Genomic DNA, 18,200 nt, shown 5'->3' on the forward strand with positions numbered 1-18,200 from the left:
CAGTAAAAATGCTGATCTGGTACACAGAAGAGTATTTCTCAGGAAGAATTATTAAATTCAGTTGCTTATGATTTTTGTGTTTTACATATTCTTAACTATGACAATCATCAAAATAACAGTTTATTCTCATCTTGCTAGTCCCAACATTTTCTAATACAAAGCAAATGAGAGCCAGGAGCAAACCAGTATACGTTATTTTAAATTTACTACTTTGGGACAGATTATGAAATTAATCACACAAAATACATGTGATTTGGTTCTAATATACTTTCACAATCAAGGAAATTTCACATCAGCAACACTGAAAAAATTATCTTAATGCCATGTATACCTAAAGTCTTAAGTATAGATTTTAATGTAATAAATTTTATTAGATTCTGCTAGATCAAAATGGATTATCTAGAAAAAGCATGTCTTGATTATTACATTTTATGAACTGCCAGGAAGCAATCTGGAAAGTCATGTTTTAAAATAAATAATGCTAGCAATTTTTTACTTACTTACTCTGAAGAAAAAAATGAAAGACAAAAAGACTGCTTGCATACTGCTTGCAATGAATTAAAATCTAATTAAAATTTCTTGGAATAAGACTAGTGTTATTTTTTACCTCATGTAAATAAACTTACAAAAATGAACTGAGAGAGACCATGAACATAGTAATGGCAGGGTTTTAAAGAGGTTCTGAACAGGGAGAGAGCATTGTACAGTGGTTAAGAGCTTTGGAGTCAGACTCCCTGGTTTCAAATTCCAGTTTGTCCTTAGACAAATTACTTATTTAAGCCTCAGTTTCCTCATCTGTAAAAGGTGGTAATAATAGGATTGTGGTAAGAATTAAATGAGATAGGGCATCTGTTACTGACTGCATGTTTGTGCCCCCCCAATTCATATGTTGAAATCCTAATCCCCAGTGTGATATTTGGAGGTGGGGCCTTGGAAAGTACTTACGTTTAGATGAAGCCATGAGGTTGGAGCCTTCATGACAGAATTAGTGTCTAGAGCTCTCTCTCTAAAAGATATGCACCAGGAGGGCACACTGAGGAAAGGCCACGGCAGCACACATCAAGGCATGGTCTAGAAGCAGATGGGTCTGCCAGATACCAAATCTGCTGGCACCTTGATCTTGAACTACCTAGCCTCCAGAACAGGGAGAAATAAATCTCTCTTGTGTAAGCCACCCAGTCTATGGTATTTTGTTATAGCAGTCTGAACGGATTAAGACATCATCTAAAGCACTTTGCACTGTGCCTAGAATAAAGCCTTTGAGAAGAGGTGCCTTCAATAAGATAAGCTATTCCTCTTACTAGAAATAATATATGAAGCTACCATAATTTATTCAGGTAGATCACTTGAGAAGTTTTATAAACCTATGAGGACTTCCTAGTTGAAATTACAGATTGAAACACACAAAAAACTAATTTCTAATATTAGAGAATTTTTTCTATTTTATTTTTCAATTTTACAATTGAATGAAAATTGTTCTGCAGCCATCATACCTGACAATGTAACATTTAATTATGATAACGCAAGAAATCTGAAATACCTCTCTCGTAACTTTTTCAGCTCCACATCTCTTTCACCAATCAGTTCTGAGATACTAACAAAGTAATTATGTTCCAAATTTAGAAGAGTTTCAGAGGCTGGAGAATGGATTAGGTCATGGTATACATCTGCAAAATCTTCATCCCAGCTGGGCTCTTCAGGCCTCGCATGCTCTAATGTGGTCTACGAGATGATACACAGACATTTATGATACGGTAAATCATACGCACATAAATCATGATACAGTATTTTTATTTAATACACTCTAGGTACATATAATATGATTCCATTTTTGTACATCAGACAAGGATAGAAAGACCTATTTATGTATGTGTATATATGGGTTATATAGGATTATTTTAGTATACAAAAAATATGGGAAGATACAAACTAAGTTGTAATAGCAGTTACCTGGAGGCAGGGATGAGGAGAGGGTGCTAACATGGAGGAAGGGATAGGAGGTACCCACGATGGAAAAAAAACTAAGGATGCTATGATCTCATTTCTGTAAAACCACACACACACACACACACACACACACACACACACACACACACACACGAAGGGATGATGAGCAAAACGCTAATGGTGGCAATTTCGCAAGAGTGGCATTTCCGATAATCTTCACTTATATTATAATGTATTATTATAATCAGAAAAAACTACTCATTATAAATAATACATTGCTAAAAAAGGGTATACATTTGGAAAATGAGGTTATGTATGTAGTCACCTATTTAGTGATGCAATGACTCTGAAAACCCAATTCATGCATAGGATTTTATATCAAGATAAACATATGTGATTTCCTTATTTTGACCTTTTCTAGTATTTTAGTATTCTTCCTAAAATGTAAGCATGCTCAAGGGCACCTAGGTGGCTCAGTTGGTTGCGTGTCTGACTTCAGCTCAGGTCATGATCTCACGGTTTGTGAGTTCAAGCCCCACATCGGGCTCTGTGCTGACAGCTCAGAGCCTGGAGTCTGCTTCAGATTCTGTGTCCCCCCCCCGCCTCTGCCCCTCCTCCACTTGAGCTCTGTCTCTCAAAAATAAATAAATGTTAAAAAAAAAAAAACTTAAAAAAATATAAGCATGCTTTTAAGATTAGGAAAACAGCAATCAAAATGATAAGGGACCAAGTAAACACTGATAACCAAGAAAAACAGAAACAAGGAGAGGCAAATGGGGATACCCTCAGCACATGCACAGATACATCCAGGGAAGTACACACACAAATCCAGGGAGGTACAGATGCCTGTCCCAGGGACCTGTGGATATGTCAACACATCAGACAGATACAGCGCTTTATAGGTGAGAAAACTAGCTGATCAGTCCCTTGTCAAAGATCATACAATTTAATGGCAAAGGTGGAAATAACACAAAGAATTCAATATTTTTTCCTTTATTGATCTTTGTAGACAGACACCTGTGAAAAAAGAACAATCTGAATTTTTCCCTTTTCTTACCAATATTAAAAACTAATCAATGACATAACTCCAAGTAATAAATTACCTAAAATAAAACAAATGGACAAATCTCAGAGACAGGTATCTTGAATCCAGTCAATCAATACGTAAAGTTTTCCCCCTTGTTTTCTTTCACCTATATTTCAATCAATTGCCAGATCACAAGGGAAGAATTTAAGGTGACTAAAACATGGATTTCATCTGTTCTAATACCTCTGAAAACTTGAAAGCACATTCTGATAACTGCTATAGGAATTATAACCAGCCCACATGACTTAAGCTCCATTCAAAATTCACTTCAAGTTCAGGCTAAAATTTTGTAGAAAGGAGCTAGTGAGAGATCGTAGGGATCTGTTTGCCCATACATAATACCGGACATCCAGTCACCCCACTAACCAGATTGGTTACTACAATAACTGGCAACATCAATTTAAAAATCGGCCTAGAGCAAGCCTTATGAATAGGTAGAAACTACCTACATGAGAAACACTAAACAGAGTTTTCCCTTAACCTAACTCATACCACTCCCTCAGGAGAGACCATACTAGAAAGGGAACTGTGACAGGTGAAGGGAATGGGGCACTGAGGAAAGGCCTACAGAGAGAAAACTAATGTCCAGGCCATTATTTCTCCACTTCCACCTTCCCACATAAAACTTTGGTGCTGAGTTCACAGACTTGCTCTCATTTCCACCTCCTGTCATCAATCTGAGTCACTTGGATGTCCATGTGGATAACCCAACCCAATGCCCTGCTTTCTTACTTCCCCGAATCCTTGTCTTTACTCAGTCCTCCGCCATTGTCTAACCACTGTCTTGCCAAAATCCTCAACTACCTTGACTCATGTTCTTTCTCTTGTCCACCTAACAAAACTCTAATCTTATTCCTCTTCTCTATGCCTGCAGTTGGGCTATAGAATGCTGCAGCAGAAAAACTACAAAACTGTAAAGTTTATGGTGGCAGACTGGTGTCAGTCTAATCTTTCCCTTCAATGATGCAATGCTATCTTTCTCTGGTCAGTTCTCTCCTCAAACATCCAACTACGTTATCAGTTCCCCACCTCATCTACAAGTGGTCTGTTCTTATTATTTCCCAGATAAAGCAGAAGCAGTTAGAAGAGAATGTCCTCAACTTCCTGCTACCAAAGTAGTACAATTTTCAGAATCTATGTCCACCCTTTCCTTCCTCCTTCCTGCCATAACAGAAGGGTCCCTCTTCCCAGTTAAGATTAACTCTCTACTTGAGTTCTGAATTCTGTACCTTCTAGACTTCCTCTCTGCCACCGTAAATAAATCTTGGACCCTGTGCTCTCATTTTGCAAATGCCTTGTCTCTCTTCTCCATGCAAACAAGCTTCTTGAGTTATCTATTTCCACTCAATCTATTTCCACACTTCCACACATTCTTAAAGTCACTGAAATCTAGTTTTGGCCCCCACCAATCCATTGAAACTGATCTTGCCACAGATAAGATTACCTGATAAACCCAATGGATATTTTTGAGTCTTTTTCTTACTACATTTTCTTGGCAGAATCTGACACTACTGACCATTCCTTCCTTCTTAGCACCTCTTTTTCTCAACTTTCATGAAACCATAATCTTCTGTCTTCCTTCCACTTCCTGGGCCAGTTCCTCTCTTTTCTTTGCAGGTTCTTCTTCTGCCATTCATCCTCAAGTGTTAGTGTCTTCATTTACTTGTATATTCACCCATCTTTTTTTTTTTTTTTTTTCCATCCATCTACCCCATCTATCCAACCCATACCAAAGCCCTGTTCTTTTCAGAGACTGGGCTAGGTACCAGAGTTATAATAGAGAAAAAACTAAACATTTCCAAGTGGCTATCCATATAAGTAAGAGATATAGATAAGTCAATAGATAATTATAATACAGGGTTTCATTGGGATTCTGTACAGGCATCTACTCTTCTCATTCTACACAGTCACCTTGAACAATTTCATTCCTTCTATGACTTCAAAATTCATCTATGTACAAGTGACTCCAATACCTTTATCTCCAATCCAATAATCTTTCCTGAGTGCCAGGTGTAGATAGCTAAGTGCTTATGAGACATCTCCACATGGATGTCTTGTAAGCACTTCACATGTAATAGATATAAAACTGAAGCCATCACTTTTATGCCAAACCTTGCTTCTCAAGTGAAGGGAGCCACTCTTCCACTGTTCCTCCAGTTGTCCAAGCCAGAAATCTGGGCCAAGTGATCTTTTATCTTTCAAGTCTCAGCTTAAATGTTACCTCCTTAGAGAGGAGATCTCTAACCCCATACAAACAGGTCCTCCCATCCCACTTCTCCCCCTCCTCCTATGATGGTACCCTGTTTATTTCCTTTATTACATGTTTATGATTATAATTTATATACTTGTTTATTAACTGTCTTCTTCACTACCATTCGTGAAGGTAATATGGACCAGATTTGTTCTTTTGATATATCTTCAATGCCTAGCACAGGATCCACAACAGTATTTGTTGAATAAACAAATGCATGAATGAAAAGTCATTTACCTTCTTTTCAACTCCATTACTGCTATTCCAGACAAAGCTTTCATCATTTCTTCCCTAAATACAATAGTCTTCCAACTTATTCCAATTTTTCCCCTTGCAGTATAAATTCTTTACACTAATGGACTGAACTGATGTTCCTGAAGCGCAAATATGATCATCTCACTCTGCTAAACTCTTTCAAAGCTGCTCATTACCTTTAGCATAAAGACAAAACTCAAGGAAGGGGACTGTCCTCTCCCAAGGCGCCCCTGAGATTGATACTGAGCCCTGGGGCTGGCTCCCTCTCCCACAGGCAGCAGCTCCAGTCTGGAGAAAGTTGAACAACCCTGAAAACTCTGATATTCACTCCTAAGGCTATTTGCAAAGTAGACACTGGCTCTCTCTGTATTTTTTGTTCCCCAGTCTGTGGTCCAGGGAGGTTTTTCTCTTGTCCAAATACAATCCCACACTGTCACAGCCTCTCTTTCTCTTCCTTTTGTTTCTCTACCAAAGGCGTTCCCCCGCTCCTCTGTGCCTACACCACCTGTTTTATGTCTCTCAATTCACAAATACACACCTCTGTCCTGCCAGCCTGTCTCTTTCCACCTGTGGATATCTTTCTGTCACTCTATAGCCTGGATTCCTGGTATTCCAAGTGTTCTGACCTCAATACTGCTGTGTTTGAGTTGAGGGTTGAGAGACATTCCAACCCCTCTCTCTCCACCATCTTGACTCACACCCAAATTGGCAAAGAAGAAGTCAAACTTCCAGTTTTCACAGGTGACATGATACTCTACATGGAAAACCCAAAAGACAACAAAAAACTGCTAGAACTGATACATGAATTCAGCAAAACTACAGGATATAAAATTAATGTACAGAAATCAGTTGCATTTGTATACACCAATAATGAAGCAACAGAAAGAGATATCAAGGAATTGTGCCCATTTACAATTGCACCAAGAACCATCAAATACCTAGGAATAAACCTAACCAATGAGGTAAAAGATATGTGTGCTGAAAACTACAGGAAGCTTATGAAAGAAACTGAAAAAGACACAAAGAAATGTAAAAACATTCCATACTCATGGATTGGAAGAACAAATACTATTAAAATATCAATACTACCAAAAGCAATATACACATGCAATGCAATCCCAATCAAAATAGCACCAGCATTCTTCACAGAGCTAGAACAAACAATCCCGAAATCTGTATGGAACCACAAAAGACCCCAAATAGCCAAAGCAATGTTGAAAAAGAAAACCAAAGCTGGAGGCATCATAATTCTGGACTTCAAGCTATATTACAAAGCTGTTATCATCAAGACAGTATGGTATTGGCACAAAAACAGACTCACAGACCAATGAAATAGAATAGAGAACCGAGAATTCGAACCACAAATATATGGCCAACTAATCTTTGACAAAGCAGGAAAGAGTATCCACTAGAAAAAAGACAAGTCTCTTTGCAAATGGTGCGGGGAGAACTGGACAGCAACATGCAGAAGAAATGAACCTGGACCACTTTCTTACACCATACACAAAAACAAATCCAAAATGGATGAAAGACCTAAATGTAAGACAGGAAAGAAAATTCTGGAAAACAGGCAACAACCTCTTTGACCTCAGCCACAGCAACCTCTCACCTGACACATCTCTAAAAGCAGGGGAAATAAAAGCAAAAACAAACTATTGGGACCTCATCAAGATAAAAAGCTTCTGCACAGTGAAGGAAAAATATCAACAAAAATAAGAGGCAACCAATGGAATGGGAAAAAATATTTGCAAATGACATCGGATAAAGGGTTGTATCAAAAATCTGTAAAGAACTTACCAAACTCAACACCCAAAAAACAAATAATCCAGTGAAGAAATGGGCAGGAGACATGAATAGACACTTTTCCAAAGAAGACATCCAAATGGCCAACAGACACATGAAAAGATGCTCAACATTGCTCATCATCAGGCAAATACAAATCAAAACCACACTGAGATACCATCTCACACTGGTCAGAGTGGCTAAAATGAACAACTCAGGAAACAACAGATGTTGGCGAGGATGTGAAAAAACAGGAACCCTCTTGCACTGTTGGTGGGAATGCAAACTGGTGCATCCACTCTGGAAAACAGTGTGGAGGTTCCTCAAAAAATTAAAAATAGAATTACCCTACAACCCAGCAACAGCACTACTAGGAATTTATCCAAAGGATACAGGAGTGCTGATTTGTGGAGGCCTATGTACCCCAATGTTTATAGCAGCATTTTCAACAATAGCCATATTATGGAAAGAGCCCAAATGTCCATCAACTGATGAATGGATAAAGAAGATGGGGTATAATACAATGGAATACTACTTGGCAATATAAAAGAATGAAATGTTGCCATTTGCAACAACGTGGATGGAACTGGTATTATGCTAAGTGAAATGAGTCAGTCAGAAAAAGACAGATATCATGTTTTCACTCATATGTGGAATTTGAGAAACTTAACAGAAGACCATAGAGGAAGGGAAGGAAAAATAAGTTACAAACAGAAAGGGAGGCAAACCATAAGAAATTTTTGAATACAGAAGACAAACTGAGGGTTGATGGGGGTGGGGAGTTGGGGGGCGGGGAAAATGGGTGATGGGCATTGAGGAGGGCATTGTTGGGATAAGCACCGGGTGTTGTATATAAGTGACGAATCAGGGGAATCTAGTCCCGAAGCCAAGACTACACTGTATACATGGTATGCTAACTAACTTGACGATAAATTATTAAAAAAAAAAAAGACAAAACTCAAGATGTCTTGTAAGACTCTTTCCTAGCCATTCTGAACTTCTTTCAGTTTTTCTTTAAAAAAAATTAAAAAAAATTTTTTGAACATTTATTTATTTTTGAGAGACAGAGCGTGAGCAGGGGAGGGGCAGAGAGAGGGAGACACAATCTGGAGCAGGATCCAGGCTCTGAGTTGTCAGTATAGAGCCCAATGTAGGGCTTGAACTCATGAACTGAGAGATCATGACCTGAGTTGAAGTTGGACGCTTAACTGACTGAGCTACCCAAGCGCCTGCCCCCCCCTTTTTTTTTAATGTTTATGGGGGGGGCATGAGTGGGGGAGGGGCAGAGAGAGGAGACACAGAATCTGATACAGGCTCCAGGCTCCAAGCTGTCAGCACAGAGCCTGATGTGGAGCTCGAACCCATGAACCGCGATATCATGACCCGAGCCGAAGTTGCTCAACTGACTTAGCCACCCAGGCGCCCCTCTTTCAGCTTTTTTAATGTGCCATGGGCTCTCTCACCTCCAGGACTTTATGTTTTACCTTCTACCCAGGACATTCTTTCTCCACTCTCCCACCATATACCTTTCACCCACCTATTTCTAACTAATCTTTCAGGTCTTAACTCAGTTTCTCTTTCCTGTGGGAAGCTTTCCTGAAGTTCTGTAGACTAAAATAGGTGTACCTGCTTTGTGCTTTCCTCACATTCTGCCCCCTACCGTAGCACTTAATATATTCCCTTCCTTTTAATTTTACATATCTATCTGTCTGCTGTCAGCCTGTAAACTCTATGAAGGTAAGAATTGTGTCTATGTCTATTTTGTTTTTGCTAACCCCAAGTGCCAACACAGTATCTGATATCTAATAGATGCTCAGTACACATTTGATAAATGGATGAATACAAAGAGACTTAAGAAGAGAATACTGAAATGGAAGATAGGGCACCACCAAAAATAGCCAACTGTACAATTTTGTCAACAGTTTGCTCTGTTTGGCTTTCCTGATCTATCCAGGCTTACTTCCCATTATTTAAAAAATTAATGCAATAGCAAAAGATACTGCAGTGATTAGGAAAAGCAATATAATAAGATGTTTGGAGGCTGGAAGGAGAACAAGATGACCAGCAACTAATCCTGACAGTAGATAAGGAAACACAGAAGAAAATAGAATTACTGTACAAAGTAGGACTTACAGTCACACACATTTTGGTAGACCATCAGAACCTCCTCTACCAGGTAAGCACATATGAAAGCACAGCTGTGTTATCGGGGCAATGGTCTCCACTGTGAAAATTCCTTTTATAACAGCAGCATGTTCAGTACATCTGTGCTGTGATAGGACACATAGTCCTCTCTTGCAGCAATGCCTCATGGTATTCCCTGCAGGGAATTACTTACATTTATAATGATGACTCAGAGTCAACAAGAAGTTAGAGCTGAATTTTATATACTGTGCTTAAGAAATCACAAGGAAATGTGTACTATGTTTTTTATTAAAAATTTTTTTAAGTTTATTTTTTTAGTAATCTCTACACCCAATATGGGCCTCAAACTCATGACCATGAGATCAACAGTCACATGCTCTACCGATTGAGCCCACTAGGCACCCTTGTACTACATTTTTTAAAGATCTTTGTCAAAAGGTGGTTAATGTAAAAGTCTCATGATTTAAATATCTCCGCAACTGAAATATCTAGTAAATCCACTCACAGTAAATGCAGTTCATTCCTTCATAAACCAAAGTAACTGGTATTACCATAAACATTCGGCCATTTTATCTCTTTATTGATGGTCCAGTTATTCTTCTCAGGTTACTGAAATAGTGTTTACCCATATATGGCAGAGATGCATCAGCCCCCTTCTGTCCCGTCCTCTACTCCATTCTGCTTCCACTATCAGAGTCACGCTGTGATCCTTCTGGTCTCCACAGTACCGAGGCTTCTAACCTCTGCAGGCCCTTTGGCAATCTGCAACATAGTTCCCCTTTCATTTTCAGTTCCTTCTTTTTCTTTGCTGATACCCACATTTCTTGAGCTTGTATTGAGCTGTTCGGCTTGTAATTTTCACAGCTAGTGACAGCCCAAATACATCCAGTGGGTACAACAATATTTGGGTCTTCTCACTTTCCTGTCAATACTTCCTTTTTTTTCATTCTTTTTTTACTGTTAGAATTAGCTTCTTTTCTCTATCTTTCCTTAATTCTTTAAAAACAGGGGCGCCTGGGTGGCTCAGTCAGTTAAGCATCCTACTTTGGCTCAGGTCATGATCTCACAGTTCGTGGGTTTGAGCCCCGTGGTCAGGCTCTGTGCTGACAGCTCAGAGACTGGAGCCTGCTTCAGATTGTGTCTCTCTCTCACTCTGCTCCTTCCTTGCTCACATACTCCCTCTCTCAAAAATAAACATAAAAAAATTAAAATTAAAATTAAAAAATAAAAACAAACAAGCAACTATACTTCTGGAAGTTTGGCATTGCTAGAAAGCTGAACTCTATATAACAAGAGGTGCTAGGTATCTACTCAATTTGCACAGGGGGAGAACAGAGTACTTGCTCAGTTGAGGCTTGTTGATTTTAATTCAATGTAAATCTGAACTCTTGTGATTAAATGAGTCAGTATAAACTGTTCTTATTTTGTTATATTAATATTACTGTTGTTATGATCATTCACCTGGAAGATAGTCAAATTCCTGTTTTTAGAATGATTAATGTGCAGAAGAATAAGATTAAACCATAAATTAGTAAATATGGTAGTTTTTAAAAATAATAATATAAATTTCAGGGCACCAAAGTGGCTCAGTCAGTTAAGTGTCCGACTCTCAGTTTCAGTTCAGGTCAGGATCTCACAGTTCATGGCACTGAGCCCTGCCTCAGGCTCCACGTTGATAGCACAGAGCCTGCTTAGGATTCTCTCTCTCCCTCTCTGCCCCTCCACTGATCATGCTCTCTCTCTCAAAATAAATAAAAATAAACTTTAAAAAAATAGTAAGATAAACTTCAACACATAAGCCCTATTGACTTACCATTGGGAAGTTTTCTCTTTAGTTACACAAAATCAGGGATAGAAGAGGATCTGCTTCCAGATTTTGTATCAAACCAATAGTGATCCTAGTGGAGAGACTGACTGCTTTCTTCAAGAACTCTTGACCACTCATTCTTCCCCTAACTTCCACACATGCTCCCACAGTATTTATCCTAACACTGACTGCACAGTGTTATAGGCTAGAGATTTCTTTGTCTCTTCTTACTAGATTGTAAACTCCTTGAAGGCAAAGACTTATCCTCAGCTGTGTACCCAACACATTTCAGACATACAAAAAATACAGCTTGAACAAGTTTAGTGGAATTACTCTTTTTATTTCTTTTTTTTCCTTAAAAATTTTTTTTAAATGTTTATCTTTTTTTGAGAGAGAGAGAGAGAGAGAGAGAGAAAGAGAGCATGCAAGCGAGGGAGAGGCAGAGAGAGAGGGAGTCACATAACCTGAAGCAGGCTCCAGGCTCCAAGGTGTCAGCACAGAGCCCGATGCGGGGCTTGGACCCACAAACTGCGAGATCATGACCTAAGTTGAAGTTGGACACTTAACTGACTGAGCCACCCAAGCACCCCGAAATTATTCTCTAAAAAAATTTTTTTTTTTTTTAACTTTTTTTTTGAGACAGAGAGAGAGAGACAGAGCATGAACGGGGGAGGAGCAGAGAGAGAGGGAGACACAGAATCAGAAGCAGGCTCCAGGCTCTGAGCCATAAGCCCAGAGCCTGACGTGGGGCTCGAACTCACGGACCGCGAGATCGCGAGATCGTGACCTGAGCTGAAGTCGGACGCTCAACCGACTGAGCCACCCAGGCGCCCCTAAAAATTTTTTTTTTTAATGTTTATTTATTTTTGAGAGAGAGAGACAGAGTGTGAGTGGAGGAGGGGCAGAAAGGGAGGGAGACACAGAATCTGAAACAGGTTCCAGGCTCTGAACTGTCAGCATAGAGTCCAACGTGGGACTCAAACTCACAAACAATGAGATCATGATCTCAGCTGAAGCTGGACACCCAACTGACTGAGCCACCCAGGTGCCCCCAGAATTACTCTTTTAATACATTTTACAGCTTTATCCTTTCATCAGCAGAAAGATTAGGTTTCTTTAAATAATACTTATTACATGCATATCTTTTTTTATTTTTTATTAAAAAAAAATTTTTTTTAACGTTTATTTATTTTTGAGACAGAGAGAGACAGAGCATGAACGGGGGGAGGGTCAGAGAGAGAGGGAGACACAGAATCTGAAACAGGCTTCAGGCTCTGAGCTGTCAGCACAGAGCCTGACGCGGGGCTTGAACTCACGGACTGCGAGATCATGACCTGAGCCAAAGTCGGACACTTAACCGACTGAGCCACCCAGGCGCCCCTGCATACATTTTTTTAATGGAACAATTCTTAACATTTAAAATAATACATGTAAATAGCATCACCTTTTAAGTAAACTAGGACACCATAATGGGCATGAAGCAAACTGCTTCGAATAACAAAACATGACCCCATAAAACTGATTTTCAAATTCTCATACACCACATTACTTACACTGGGATGTAATTCACTCATTATACTTTACAATTACTGAATTTATCTGTATACATAGTTCTGTTTCTGGCTCTCTAACTAAAACGGAAATTTCATTTTGTGTCTGTCTTGTGCACTGTTTTATGTCTGATAGCTGGCACAGCACCTGGCATACGGTAGGTTCTCACCATACTATACCTCATCAACTCCAAGGTGCATATGTTTTTACATTACCACTCTCGGAAATCAGAATGCATCTTGCACTATCATAGTTGTTACCCTATCATAGTGTAAGTGGTCCTGGTGTTCTTTCTCAGTAGTAAAGTAGTTAAGACTTTATGAAAATAAGATATATTATTTAAATGGAAAATGATGACGTTATGTAACACAACAGTGAGGATAAATGAAAAGACAAAAGTAAATCAAAGCTAAAAAAAAAAAAAAGTAAATCAAAGCTTAAAATGAGCTACCCCTGTTAGTTTAAGGTTGCCAGATAAAATACAGGTTACCTCTGTTAAATTAGAATTTCAGATAAGCAAAGAATAAATTTTACTGTAAGTATGTTCCATATATTAATGGGATATACTTATACTAAAAAATAATTCATTCTTTGAGATTCTGATTTAATTGGGTACCCTGTATTTTTTTAAATCTATTTTTTTAAAATTTACATCCAAGTTGGCATATAGTGCAACAATGATTTCAGGAGTAGATTCCTTAACGCCCCTTACCCATTTAGTCCATCCCCCCTCCCACAACCCCTCCAGTAACCCTGTTTGTTTCTCCATATTTAAGAGTGTCTTATGTTTTGTCCCCCTCCCTGTTTTTATATTATTTTTGCTTCTCTTCCCTTATATTCATCTGTTTTGTATCTTAAATTCCTCATACAAGTGAAGTCATATATTTGTCTCTCTCTAATTTTGCTTAGCATAAAACCCTCTAGTTCCATCCATGTAGTTGCAAATGGCAAGACTTCGTTCTTTTTCACTGCCAAGTAATACTCCATTATGTATATATACCACATCTTCTTTATCCATTCATCCATCTATGAACATGTGAGTGCCCTGTATTTTTAATCACTAACTCTGCCAACCCTGTGCTGGTTAGAAATACAAAAGTAGTTCCTCTTTTACAAAGGCATTACATAAAGTATTGTGTCGTAAGTGCTCACCTGATACAGAAAAGAGGCACATGATCATCAATTTATATTGTACATTATGAAATAAAGTGTTGTATGTAGAGATAAAAGGATTCTACAATTGTTTCAGTATTACTTTAGCAATTTAATAATCTTCATCAAAGTCCAGACAATCCCTGAAATTTGCAATCTGATCTATTTTCTCACCTCAGCATAAGCTTTGGCCCACGTACTGGCCAGCTGATGTAAATCAACTTCACCTGATTTCACAGCTTCCAGGGATGCTTCAGCATCTCTATCATAATCTCTGAGGGATTCTTCTTCTATAAACTGGCTCAGAGCTTCTTTTAAGTCTGCAACATGGACAAAAAATACCAACATAAGCAAAATCCAGACATGAACAGGGAACATTTTACTTGGCTAGGTGTTCCAACATGAAATTTTCTTTTATCAAGCTTGCATCTGAAACCAAGCAGGTAAAAGCATATAAAGGAAAATCTACAGATTTTGAGGGTCTGAAGGCTACTGTATTTAAATGAAAAACATTTATATCCTATATAGTTATATTATTTGAAAGAGAAATTGAATGATTAGCATATTAAAACTAATTTAAGGGATGATCTGTAATTTCAATTTTAGAGACACTACTTAGAGATAATATAATGGAAACGGAACAGGGATAGAAATCAGGATACCTGTGTTCTGGTCTTGACTGTCATTATGTTTGTAACTGTAGACCAGTGGTTCTCAATTTTTAGCATGCATCAGAATTCCCTGGAGGGCTTACTGAAATAGATTGCTGCATGCCACCCCCAGAGTGTCTGATTCTACAAGAATGGGGTGAGGCCCAAGAATGTGCATTTGTAACAAGGTTCCAGGTGATGCTGTAGATTCTGATCAGGGAACAGCTTTTGAGAACTACTGCCTTAGGCAAACAATTTAACATTTCAATGCACCAGATTCCTTATTTGTACAATGAGACTGTGCTAGATAGTTCCTAGGTTTCCTTTTAAGTCTAACTTTTCATGATTCAACATATTCTCAATTTAAAATTTTTTCCTCATCTGTGAGATAGAACACAGGACTTTTAAAATGGTTTAATACCGATGCCTATGGGATTAATTTAGGTAAGTACAAATTATTCAAAGATTAGTATATCTTCTCTCCCATGACATCTCAGGAACTGAGGACCAGATCATTAAAAGGGCAATGCATTTGGGAATACAGTTCTGTATCATAATCAGGGATAGCTGAAATGAATCCACCCAACTAAATTAAGATGTTAAGCTTTCTAACCCAGACTTTGTAACTGAGTTTTCATTATATTATTTTTTTTAATTAAGAAAAAATGTTTAATGTTTTATTTTTGACAGAAATAGAGAGGGAGAGAGAGAGCAAGCAAGGAGAGGTGCAGAGAGAGAGGGAGACACAGAATCTGAAGCAGGCTCAGGCTCCACACTGTCAGCACAGAGCCCGACGCAGGGCTTTATTAACTCATGAACCCTGAGATCATGACCTAAGCCGAAGTCGGATGCTTAACCGACTGAGCTACACAGGTGCCCCTTAATTTTTTTAAATATTTATTTATTTTAGAGAGAGAGAGAGGGAGACAGGGCATGAGCAGGGGAGGGGCAGAGACAGAAGGAGACACAGAATCTGAAGCAGGCTCCAGGCTCTGAGCTGTTAGCACAGAGCCCGATGAGGGGCCTGAACTCACCAATTGCAAGATCATGACCTGAGATCATGACCTGAGCCAAAGCTGGACACTCAACAGACTGAACCATCCAGACACCCCTGTAAATTAATTTTTATACTAAACTGCCTTTTAAACAACTCAAGGGGTACAGAAAAAAACAATAAAACAAAGATCTGGGGAATATTCTTATTCTTGGAAGCAGTTAAAAACTTCATATTTTATTGCGGTTTCAAGCTTCTCAGGCTTATTCTTATTCTTTCTAATATGAAATGTCAAAGGAAAGAGATAATAGGAAAATAAAGTTGTATTACAAAAATCAGTCCTCACCTTTTTCTATAAAGCATGGTAAACTGTGCAGCAGCATCAGACGTCCATGTAAATGACTCGCATTCTCTTGAACAGGAAATTTGAGAGGTACCCTCAGTTCTAAGCATTGAGTTCCTACTTTGAATTTATACACAAATTCCCTCTCTCTGTTGTAGACTCTTTCTCTGGTTTTCTTCATCTTCTTTCGCAGGGTTTCTATAGAACAAACAAACCAAAATCCATCAGATTGTAAATCACAAAAAATCATGTTTCATTATATCATACTACCTCTAAGAAAATATTCCACCACTCACTGATTATGTTTGTGTGACTCGGAGCTTATTATTCTAGGTTTTCCTACCTTTATTCCTGCATTTTCATCTTCATGAAGAAAATGATGTGTTTCTTTTTTTTTTTTTTTAAGGAAAAAAGCTCCTTTTAAACTTCACTTAGGGGGAAAAAACCATTATGCCAATAAAGTATTTTTCATTCTGGGGCAGGGTTCTCAAGAATAAGGGAAGAACATGGAGAGAAGAGCAGAGTAGATGCTTAGAAAGAGATGAATGGGTAGACACAGAGCTTATGAAACAATGGGGAATACCAAGTCAAAGAAATAGATCAGGGACTAAGAAGTGATCTTGAAGATCTTAGATATGTGATTTTATTGGACATAGAAGAAAGATGGTGTTGGAAAGATTTCCATGTAGAAAAGACATACAAAAAAAAAAAAAAAAGTACAGGATATCCCAAAAGGCAAACTGGACACTTTTCAAAAAGAAGAAAATCTGGCCAAAAAGAGTAAGAATCAACACCAATTAAAGATTTATTTATCAGCCTCCTTACTAGGTTCCCTATCTCTAGGCTTTTCACCATCAGAACAATTTTCACACTATCTCTATGCTAAAGTTACAGTAATTTTTCCAAAGCGCCTATCTGATTGTGTTGCTCATCTGCTTAACACCCTTTGATCATATTCTATTGCTCTCAGGATAAAATTCAAACTCCTTGGGGCGCCTGGGTAGCTCACTTGGGGGAGCGGCTCTTAGTTTTCGCTCAGATCATGATCTCCCTGTTCCCAGGATCAAGCCCTACCACCCAAGGGTTCTCTGCTGATATCGAGGACCCTGCTTGGGATTCTTTCTCCTCCCTCTCTCTACTCCTACTCCACTCGCATGGTCGCTGTCAAAATAAATAATTACATTAAAAAATGCAAACTCCTTAATCCGGTTTACCATGTCTCTGCTTATATCTCCAGACTTTTTCTCCCAGCACCTGTACCCCTCCTCACCAGCACACAAATTCACAATTTTCCAGTCATACTGAACTCCTTTCAATACTAAACCTCTCCTTCCACTTCCAACCTTTTTGAAGTGGAAAAAGTGACACCAGAGCACTCTTACCGCTTTTCTTTCCTTGGATAACAACTACTCATTCTTCAGATCTCATCTTAGGCACTGAGGATGCTTTTAATTCGTAGATTATAAGGATTAATCTAACAATAAATACGAAGCATCTGATAAACATAGGATGATCAGCAGATGAAAACTAGTAATAATAAAAGAAATTCTTCATGAGCATGTTAATAAAAAAAAACACAGGTTGCTAACTGAATACACACGATGAAGACAAAGAGTAAAGGAACACTGTAGCAGGGAACTGAAAGTTACAGAAATAGGTTTACGGCCTAATCTTATTTAAATTCAATATTTTCGGTAAACAAAAACCATTAGCTCTGGTATCAATCGGCTCAACATTTAAACTTATTATGTTTCAACAAACCGATAATTTAGTTCTCTCTCCTCACTTAAAAAATTTTTTTTAAATCAGGGGTGAAACTAAGGAAGGCTTCCGAGGCAAAACTGAGATGGGAAAATGTGGGCTGGACCGAACTCCTGCCGCCAGAGTGGAGGTTCTGAGGCTCAAATTAGGGAAAGGAAGGGGTAGGCTGTGGGCACCAGAAGCTCCAGACGAGTAAGGAAAACACCCTCTTCATTAGCCGCTTTCAGTCTGAACGCTTTCCGTCCCTCGCTCTTTATCTGGGCTCACCTACCCTAGTGCCGAAGTCCCGACCAGTGCACACACCGGAGATACCAACGAGCTGGGGCGCCGGCAACATCAGCTGACTTACAGACCTCTTTTTACAGCCAGCAGATCTGCATGAGCAGATTCGTCCATACCTTTTCCTCTTCCTCGACACTGTATAGAAAATTCCAGGCCTAAGTGCCCCATTTTCCCATATCGCTTCAACTTAGCC

At 38.7% G+C, this 18,200-nt stretch overlaps 1 protein-coding gene across 6 annotated transcripts in view; it reads right to left on the reverse strand.

The window, feature by feature from the left end:
• The window catches only part of CB4H12orf4 (chromosome B4 C12orf4 homolog), a 47,639-nt gene extending 29,555 nt beyond the window's left edge, over positions 1–18,084 (reverse strand). For 2 of the 6 annotated variants that reach the window (XM_015540854.2, XM_042991609.1), the window contains exons 1-5: positions 17,997–18,084; positions 17,347–17,491; positions 15,968–16,162; positions 14,152–14,297; positions 1,541–1,722 (exon numbers count right to left, since the gene is read on the reverse strand). In XM_015540854.2, the coding sequence (XP_015396340.1) occupies positions 1,541–1,722; positions 14,152–14,297; positions 15,968–16,145 (506 nt within the window). In that variant the 5' untranslated portion in view covers positions 16,146–16,162; positions 17,347–17,491; positions 17,997–18,084. Of the gene's footprint in view, positions 1–1,540; positions 1,723–14,151; positions 14,298–15,967; positions 16,163–16,307; positions 16,389–17,346; positions 17,492–17,901 lie in introns of those variants that run through there. The other 4 variants (XM_042991611.1, XM_042991610.1, XM_007089660.3 and 1 more) reach the window with 4 other exon arrangements.
• Positions 18,085–18,200: the final 116 nt, after the last annotated feature.

This window comes from Panthera tigris, chromosome B4 (assembly GCF_018350195.1).
Source record: "Panthera tigris isolate Pti1 chromosome B4, P.tigris_Pti1_mat1.1, whole genome shotgun sequence".
In the NCBI taxonomy this organism is placed as follows: domain Eukaryota; kingdom Metazoa; phylum Chordata; class Mammalia; order Carnivora; family Felidae; genus Panthera; species Panthera tigris.